Source organism: Brassica rapa, chromosome A01 (assembly GCF_000309985.2).
Source record: "Brassica rapa cultivar Chiifu-401-42 chromosome A01, CAAS_Brap_v3.01, whole genome shotgun sequence".
Lineage (NCBI taxonomy): Eukaryota > Viridiplantae > Streptophyta > Magnoliopsida > Brassicales > Brassicaceae > Brassica > Brassica rapa.
This window is the reverse complement of record NC_024795.2, coordinates 25,859,217-25,868,594: the sequence shown is the minus strand read 5'-3', so window position 1 is coordinate 25,868,594 and position 9,378 is coordinate 25,859,217. Positions and strand designations below refer to the sequence as shown.

At 32.0% G+C, this 9,378-nt stretch overlaps 2 protein-coding genes across 3 annotated transcripts; both read right to left on the bottom strand.

Annotated features, from left to right (window-relative positions):
* Window positions 1-2,052: 2,052 nt before the first annotated feature.
* On the bottom strand, window positions 2,053-3,920 carry LOC103849779. 2 transcript variants are annotated; one of them, XM_033287394.1, is made up of 3 exons: window positions 3,189-3,920; window positions 2,946-3,086; window positions 2,053-2,861 (listed from the first exon to the last, which is right to left on the bottom strand). In XM_033287394.1, the coding sequence occupies exons 2-3, from the start codon at window positions 3,043-3,045 to the stop codon at window positions 2,812-2,814; spliced, it is 150 nt and encodes a 49-aa protein (XP_033143285.1). In that variant the 5' UTR covers window positions 3,046-3,086; window positions 3,189-3,920; the 3' UTR covers window positions 2,053-2,811. The 2 variants fall into 2 exon arrangements, with proteins under 2 accessions (XP_033143285.1, XP_009124759.1); XM_009126511.3 differs by having other exon boundaries at window positions 2,946-3,919.
* A 1,138-nt stretch (window positions 3,921-5,058) lies between these two features.
* On the bottom strand, window positions 5,059-6,046 carry LOC117132622 (aspartyl protease family protein 1-like). The gene has a single exon (XM_033287379.1). It carries the CDS (start codon window positions 5,989-5,991, stop codon window positions 5,707-5,709), a length of 285 nt encoding a protein of 94 aa, XP_033143270.1. The 5' UTR covers window positions 5,992-6,046; the 3' UTR covers window positions 5,059-5,706.
* Window positions 6,047-9,378: the final 3,332 nt, after the last annotated feature.

Sequence of the window (9,378 nt, the reverse complement as noted above, 5' to 3'; positions counted from 1 at the left end):
TACTGAATACCATGAAACCGTATTTGATTATTAGAACTGTAACGTATCTTATGTAAAATATCTTCTAGTAAATAGTATGCAGCTATATATGTATATATCATCTGAAACACAGACCGGAAACTTGTACTTAAAAAAGGCAAAACCAAGCTTTTATTGGGCTAATTGTCATCGACTTAATTATGTCAAAATCACCAGTATATTTTTCATTTATCTTTGTGTTTTGTATATACACCAAATTCTCCCTAAATAGATAATGGTTAGTTAATCTTTTTTTTTTGGGGTCAAATAAAGGTTAGTTAATGTTAGACTGTTCTAAATTGACAACATAGTTTTGAGTTTTACTTTTGTTTTTTTTTGCTATTCTATGCTCTAAAAGTATATTTCTAAAAATATAAATCTATATACTTGATTTAGGAGGTAATTCTGTTAATTATGTAAAAAAGGATAATTTTATCTATACTGGTTTAGGAAAATAGATATGAACATATCTATATATACCCTTGTAGTCCGAAGAACAAACATATAAAAACACAAGATTAAAATTTGTTCTTGAGTAGCAGGAGAGAAATCATGAAAACTTTGGTGATTTGCTTATTGATGATTAGTAGTGTTGTGATAATAGGAAATGTAGCAGAGGTTTCTGCTGGTAAAGGTAAGTATTTAGATCCAGGGGTGCTTGACCGTTGCTTGGGCTCTAACCCGCCACCCAAATGTCATATTCCCGATCCCAAGGATAAAACTCGTCCACCTTCTCACGACTATCGTCGTGGTTGCCTCGAAAGTCAACACTGCCGTCCGACTAAAACCTCAGATGGTGTTTAACCCAGAAACCCCTTACACATGATTTTTGATACTATATTTACATATAGACAAAGATTATGCATTGTGTAATATATTATTATTATTATTATTATCATATGTACAGTTTTGCTTCAATTTTCGGACTATTTTTTCAAGTATTTTTTGGCATGCAATTTCCAACATAAGTTTGAAATAATGTATTGTGATAAATGTATCGATCAATTACCTTCAAATAATATAATATAAATTTATTATTCACAGATATTTATATTAGTAAAAATAACCAAAATAATTAGAATAATATTATTAAATTTTGAAAAGTAACGAACTTACATACATAATTGTATATATAAACAGCAACTGGCTTTTAACATTTGAACATACCTATGGATTTGTTTCAGAATTTTTCACCAATTAGTATAGGTGATATTTAAACAAATTTCTTTTAATTCTTTCATAAATCCTATAAATATTTCCGAAAATATATATTGAAAATAAATCAAAACTGGATCCATATATCATATTTAATCACTTACTCAGATTTGGATAAAAAAAAATTTATAGTCCAATTAAAGATTAAAATATCGGATCCACAGTGAATCTTGCATCATATATATATATATATATATATATATATATATATATATATATATATATATTATTTTTGCTAGTACTCTTTCCATTTCATAATATAATCAATTTGGCTGAAGATTATTTTTAACTCATCATAGTTGTAGAGTCAATAATCAATTTTAATTAATATAGTGTATATATGTGTGTGTGTGTGTAAAAATTAGTTCAATGAATGATATTCACCTCTCTTTTATTTTCTTTACAATACATCATTTGGAGCAATATGACGCAATGAAACAACACTTTACAGAATAGTAAGAAATCAAAAGCTATAGGAAAGGATTACCGAGATGAAAGATGATTACATGTCACAATTATAAATGATTAGGTGGATCGTTTCCATGATGAGCAGATCTAGAAACACTCCCTCTAAAGCCGATCTTCATTCCTTTGTTGAGATGTATATTTCCAATCCCTTTTTCTATTTATAATTCGATAAACCATGCATGAAATGAAACAGTGAACATAATTTCAGTGTATGCATGTATGCACTAATGCACATATTAACAATTGCATAATTTCTATATAAACACACAACTAATTGTTACTAGTTTAGTTACCACATCTTATGGTGTTACTAAAAATCAATTTTATAAGAGAAAAGTGATGGAAACTTACTTGTCGTGCGAGATGAGTAAGTTACTCTGGCCAAAGTTGGGTTTAGTGTAATAGACAAGAGGAGCATCAAACCAATTAGCAAACCTAACTTCCAATTCATCTCTTTTATTTTGAAAGAACGCTTGATGCTGGCCTTATAATATAGAAAGAGAAATCTGTTGCGGTGGAGCTGTCAATCATTTACAATGAATGATGCTTCTCAGAAGTAATGTACCAATTAACATAAAGTTTAATAATCATTTGGACCTTTTCTTTTATCGATCAAGTTATGCGAGGTTGTTTAGTTTAACGAAGTCAAATTAGACTACAGGGTGTCATGTTTAATCTATATGCATAAATCCTCCATCCCAATGAAACATATGGTTAGTTTCAAAAAAAAATTAGGCACCATTTTCTCAATTTTTTTTCGTTGAACTGACTAACACCTTTTCTCCATTTTTGTTTTTGTTAGATATAGACTTGCATGTTCCATGACCAAAATAAATAAGTACTACAGGATTATGCAGTAAGGAAATTACGCAGCTTTTGGAGCTGATCAAAAGTTATTAAATGGAGTTTTCATCCTCTGCTTTCACAGTTAGACTTCAACTTTCAAACATTTGACCAAACAACATGTAATTTACTAATCCTTATATACTTTGGGTATGAAGAGTTCAATTGAAACTCTTCATACATCTAAATGCGCATACATGTCAATCCAACATCCACGACGGCAGCTCTCATGCTGCATCTCCCACTGCTTTCGCCTTGCTAACAGCTTTAGTGACGGCCCGCAGATCCTGACTTACTAGGTGATGCTTCTATATTCACTGGTGGATAAATTAACTGTAGTTAGTAAAATAAAATGGAATATAGGGAGCAAAACCAGATGATAAATATTTGGAATTCCTTACAAAGTTTGCGGAATTGGTACGGCTGAGTTGAAGCTGCATAAAATGAAATCACCAAAGAGAGAACCAAAAACAAAGCAACCAACCACAAATTTCCCTTCATTTTATTCTGTCTTGATGGTGGTGTCGTAGGTGAAATTTATTCTGTTATGTAATATGTGGTTTTGTACCAAGTATAAATGACAACATAACTCATAAGGTGTATATATAATGAGCAGGTAGCGTGTGGGAAACATATAGCCTGACCTGAAGAAGAGTCATGGATACAGACAAACATGTACTTAATCTTTTACAATTCGTGAACTTGTTATGTCATTGTCCTTCATTTACGATGGGATTCATTGAACGCGACTAAGTCCCATGACTTTCCAATAAACACACAAGAAGACCTGTTGAGTGGGGGAGCTTTGTTTCTGACACAAAAATTAGGGAAATTGTATGATGTCTGATTTTTCTTTTTGGTTTTTGATTCAGTTAATAGAACAATACAGCTGAGAACTGAAATCAATCATGATTCCTACAACTAAGGGAAAATGGAAAACGTTTGCGAACTGACATATCCTTAATTATACTATGATACGACTAACGTTATTTGCATAAACAACAACAAAGACTAAGTCTCGAGAAATTTAACGTGAAATATTTTGCTTGTACAACTCAACCTTTATGCACACATCATCAATTGTGGTGTCATCAGCCAAGAATGTTCAAAATCACGAATAAAAGACTAACTAATAAACTTTACGAGTGGTCTCTTAGTTCGTCGCCTTTTGCTATCTAGCAACATTGGTCCGCCGGTGGTGAAAAACTACGTGGTGCGCCGATCGAAACTATATACATTAATATTAGTTATAAGTTGAATAAAGAGAAAAAATACAGAAAATCACATATATAGCAATATTAGATTTTATTAACTATTTTTAAATGGAGCTTTTTCTTATGTATTACTCACTAAGTTTACGGATTTGGTGTGGCTGAGACGAAACCATATAAGATGATGAGATCCCCAAAGAGAGAAACAAAATAAAGCAATGAACCACAACTTTCTCTTCATTTCTTATGATTTGTATTTGCTTGTTGTGCGATATTAAAGTTTTACGTATATATGTGTATTTATATGAACCAAAGGTGTGACTATAATCATACTCAATATTTAATTAAATGGGTCTTTCTGATGATTTTCATTCATCTTTACTTCGAAGCGGTGATGATGCAGTCTTTCAAGATATAATCTTTTATGATTCATAGATTTTCTTGGAGGGTAAGTTATGGAGGATAAGTTCAAAAAAAAAAAAAAGTTATGGAGGATATTGATTTAAAAAGTTATGAAGAGTGAAATTATATCTACTAATAATAGCAATCCCAATTAATTTCAAAGGTTGTGAATCTACTTATGTTGAAAGGTTGTGTCTTTTATAAAAGATGTGTAAATGGTTGTGTCTTTTCTAAAAGTTCTATGTTGTAAGGTTGTGTCTTTTCCAATTAATTCCTAAGGTTGTGAACTTCAGTTATGTTGAAAGGTTGTGTCTTTTAAAAAGAAGTGTAGAGGGTTGTGTCTTTTCTAAAAGTTCTATGTTGTAAGGTTGTGTCTTTTCCAATTAATCCCTAAGGTTGTGAAATTTAGTTATGTTGAAAGGTTATGTCTTTCGAAAAATATGTGTAGAGATTTGTGTCTTTTCTAAAAGTTCTATGTTGTAAGGTTGTGTCCTTATAAAAATTGTCTAAAAGTTGTGACTATTCATAAGTATCTTTTAAAAATGAGAAGTTGTGAGTATTATAAAAATGCGACTATTCAGATTGAAAGATTATGACTATTCAAATAGGTTTTAAAAAATCTATAAATAGTCTCTCCTATGTATTTTTCAAATTAAATTTTCACTAATCTACAAACACCAAACTGAACAACTTTTGAAACTCATGTCAGAATCAAACTGGATACCTTGGTCCAACAGGAACTAGTGGCGTCTCCTGCTGGTCTGTGTAGCCTTTGTCTCCGAAGCTGATTCTCCCAATAACGTCAATGAAATTCCCAATACACATTGAGAAGGAGTTTGCGGTAATATTTGTTTTTGCCAGTACACTTGGAACAGAGTAATCTTCCAAACCAAGCCGAGAAGACCGTTCAAAGCAATACCTTCCCCGAACAAACCTGTCTGATTCTGACCACAACTGCATCCCAAACACATGTCAAAATGCAAAAAAAAAAAAAAAAAATTAAACAAAGTAATTACTTACCCAAGCGTGACATTAGCTTTAACAGGCTCTAGACCATCATCCTCTGTGACCAAATGCAACACATCCTCGACCAAGTTCCCTCTGGTGAATGTGTTGTTAGAAAGGTACTGGATCTGATAAGGGCAAATACTTGCAGGAGAAGAACATCCTCTCGATCCAAAACAACGCTTGTCACTGCATCTAATGCTTGAGCTCGTAGAAGATGCGTTGGGGCTGTATATATTGAGTGGTCGACTCTGTGTCAAAAGAAGAGAAACGAAAAATATCACTTTAAGAGAAAGTATGAATTAAAAAAAAACAAAAGAAAAAGAGTATATGCTTTCTTGAGGAGAAAGGTACCTGTGGAAGTCCAAATATCTTTCAAGTCACGGATACACGTTGTACCACAGTTACAAGGCAACCAAAACAAATCGCTGCCCGTGTCCAGAGCCACGAATTAGCCGGTGTTCCCACAGAGACATTGGCATAATGGAGGCTGAAAGCAAATTATATTCAATAAACATGAATAATATTCAAAACATGATTCTTGTTAACCAAGAGGAGAAGAGGCGTTACGATCCCAGAACGTCGACTCCAATCGTGAGGTTTCCCGCATGAACGTGACGGATGGCTTTTCGTTGTTGGAAGCAAGACCTCGACCCCTGATCAACTGGTCACGGTGGGCCAAAACCTTGAAGTACTCCATACTTCCCTTCTCGGGAACAAGATTGTCAAGCCCTAGAGTCTGCTTGACAGCATCAGAGAACATGTGGTGAACTTCGAAGCTGAACTTCCCAGTGGCCTCACATCTCTCTAATCCCCAACTCACCACCATTAACACAGACAAGAACACAAAAACATGACGAACAAGGGTAATATAGATTTTTCTCATAAATTTTTCTAATATTATTCAAAGCTTTTTTTGTCTAAAGATGTGTTTTTTATTTTACAAAAATGCATAATTTTTTAAGGATTCTCAAAATTGCTGAGGACATATATTGTTATCCTAAATTATGCATAACTTTTTAAATGAGTTATATTTTTTTTATTTTCCTATCTATTTTATATACATTTAAATATAATATTAAAATTATCTATGAATGTCAGAAATTTTAATTTTTGGATAATTTAATTTTTTTGTAAGATATATCTATAAATTATTGTACCTATTGGTGATTGTAGTCTTTACAGATGAACTATTGCAACTATTCATAATAGTAAATTTTGGTTATGAACCATTGCAATTTTTGGTATTGGTTATTAATCATTGTAACATTTAACTCTCTATATAAAGAGTTGTAAAGTTGTGTGTATTAGCAAATCATAATTAAAAATAAATAAAAAAAATAGAGAGAAAAAGAGAGATTCACTTTTTCAATTGATCATCAAAGATCTTGAAGAAACAAATCAAACACAAAACTTTATTTGTTATTCATGCGCCTCCTAATTAGCAAACCTGTTTTTTTTGGTTAACTGTTGATGTTATCATTTTTTATAGGAAAAACAAAATGCATCTCCTGGTGAAGCAAACGACATCTTTGTTTCTTAAAGCAAACAACATCTTTTGTCATCCCTGAACCAACGTCTTCCTCGAATAACAATGGCACCTCTTTAAAAGATTTATTTATATATGTCATCCTCTCTGATATTGTACTCTTTCCATTGGTTCTTTTATATCTTTTGAGATTTTTATTAATGAAAGTTACGTCTTGTTCTATATTTGTAGGTGTTTACTAGATTCCATTAATTAAATATTAATGAGTTTTGGAACAACGAAGTTGGTACCATCTTTTTCTCTTCAAATTTTTTTTTTTCACTAAAGGCTTGCAATAATAGAGAATGGAGAGATATCAATGGCTGTAGTCCCACTTGTTCCAAGGTGATTTCTCGTTTTTTGACACCTTTTGTCAAATTAGTGTTATACTTCTGTACGAACGAAGAAATGTCATTGGACTCAGACTTTGAAAAATTTGTTTGGACGTGTCTTTTCACAAAAACTGAAATATGTTAGTTATAAGAATTGTGTTTTTACGTAGTAGAATATATTAGAAAGGTATGCCTTTTTTATAAAAATGAATGAAGTCTATTAGTTTGATATGTTGTGTATCTTCATTATAAAAAAAAGTTTTTCTTTTCACAATAAACTAAACTCTATTCATTTTAAGAATTGTGTCTTTTATGAAAAATGAACTCTATATCAATTCAATTCTCTCGTTCGAATGGGGAGATAGATAGTTTTAAGTTGTAACTTTTCATCATAAAAATAAATTAGTTTAAAAGTAGTTAAAAAATCTCAGTAGGTGTCTTTCTACAATTAATAGTTTTTAGAGTTATGTCATCTCATTATAAAAAAAACTAGTAATAATAATCTGAAATAATGTTAGAAATTGAGTCTTTTCATATAAAAAAAATGTATTAGTTTTAAGAATTGTATTTTACATTATTAAAAAGATATCTTTTTATGAAAAACTGAACTGTATTATTAATTGTAAGAGTTGTGTTTCTTCATTATAGAAAAAATTATGTCTTTTCATACCAAAAAAAAACTGAACTCTATTAATATTAAGAGTGGTGTCTTTTCATTGTTAAATAAATTAGTTTAAAAATAATTGAAATATTCCAATAAGTATGTTTCTACAATTATTTAGTTTTAAAGAGTCGTATCTTCTCATTATAAAAAATAATTTATTTGTGTAAAACATTTATTTCTTTACGAAAAATTGCAAACAATTTTTTATAAAAGATTATCTTATAAAATGTGAAATATCTATTTTTATAAATGAGTTACCGTGCGACATCGCACGGGTTCCTTGCCTAGTTTTTTAATATGAGTTTCAAATAACGCGTGAATGAACTCTGAAATGAACATAAAATACATATATGACTAAAGAAGACTTTGAAGACGAAAAACAAACAAAATGAAGACCAGGTTTTGTCGTAGATGATTTAGTCTCTTTCTGTTTCAATAGTTAAGCTCATCCACACACACGTTTACAATTGAAGATTATGTAGTTTCTAACAAATATTTAAATGCAATTTTGTTGTTGTTTTGTAGTACCTTTGCTAACGATGAAAAGAACTACTCGACAGGAGGTCGCAGTACATACTCACATTTCTTATCTTCGACTTCAAAATGAGTCCTTGTTGCACGTTATCAAAATGCTCTTACACATTTGAGAGCCTCTAAATTTTGAGTGTCTGATGGGTACATATGGAGAATATAGGTCCATTCCTAGATTATACTATTAATAACGTTTCTTCTTCCTCTTGAAAGAGGTACATCTTATAAGTCCATGTTTAAACTGAAGTTATAAAGAACTCTTAGGTCATGAATGATTAATAAGAGAGAAGTCATATTGTCGCAGCAAACTACAAAACATCCACGATATATAGACGGCAGCTCTCATGCTGTATCTCCCACTGCTTTGGCCTTGCTAATGAGAGAAAACTTAGTCAAAGATAAATTTGAAATGAAATAGCTCATAAGAGTAGCTTTATTGTGCAAAACATAAATTTAAGAACATAGAAAAGCTTAAGCTTGTTTTCAGGAAAAAAGACAACGATTTTATTACACATAGGTGAAGGAGTAGCTGCTATAGAGGGCAGGCCAAAGTTTTTCTTCTCATCACATTACAATCATATTTATACTAATGTTCAACTTGCAAAAGAAACTTTTTTTGTCACTAATTAACTTCATTAAAAACTAAAAGTAAAGAATAAGCCCCGAGAGGCCCAGGCCTAATAGGTTTGTTACAATGAAAAGAAGTTCGAAGAGTCTCTTTCGCTAATGCATCAGCCTCAGCGTTCAGAGATCGAGAGAAATGCGAAAACAAAATGATGCAAGGTAAGTAGATATCGAACGGATGTCTTTCACAATCCCGATGATTTCCTTAGCCTGAGTGATGCCGGAGATTGCTCGTACGAGCGTTAGATTGTCGGAGAACACATCGAGAGCGGTGATATCAAGAGTGATCGCCATGCAGAGGGCTGATCTAATTGCGGAGGCTTCTGCGATTAGGGGTTATCCAATCGAGCGTTCAATCACTGATCCTTTGATTGGGAACTTGAGCTTTTGGCCTGAGAAAATTCAAGCCAACCCGCCATCAGATTGTCCTTGTTCCAAGCCGCGCATCCGTCTTGCAGGTTACTCGATTTTCATCTGCAACCCCTCGAAAAGAATCTCGCGTTTGGCTACGGTCAGTATGAGATAAGTTGCTTCCTT

Excerpts from the sequence above, each read along its gene's own strand:
- LOC103849779 (XM_033287394.1), bottom strand. The coding sequence starts at position 3,045 with ATGAAGGGAAATTTGTGGTTGGTTGCTTTGTTTTTGGTTCTCTCTTTG. Across the intron at positions 2,862-2,945 it reads GTACCAATTCCGCAAACTTT|TGAATATAGAAGCATCACCT; the intron begins GTAAGGAATTCC and ends TTTATCCACCAG.
- LOC117132622 (XM_033287379.1), bottom strand. The coding sequence starts at position 5,991 with ATGGTGGTGAGTTGGGGATTAGAGAGATGTGAGGCCACTGGGAAGTTC.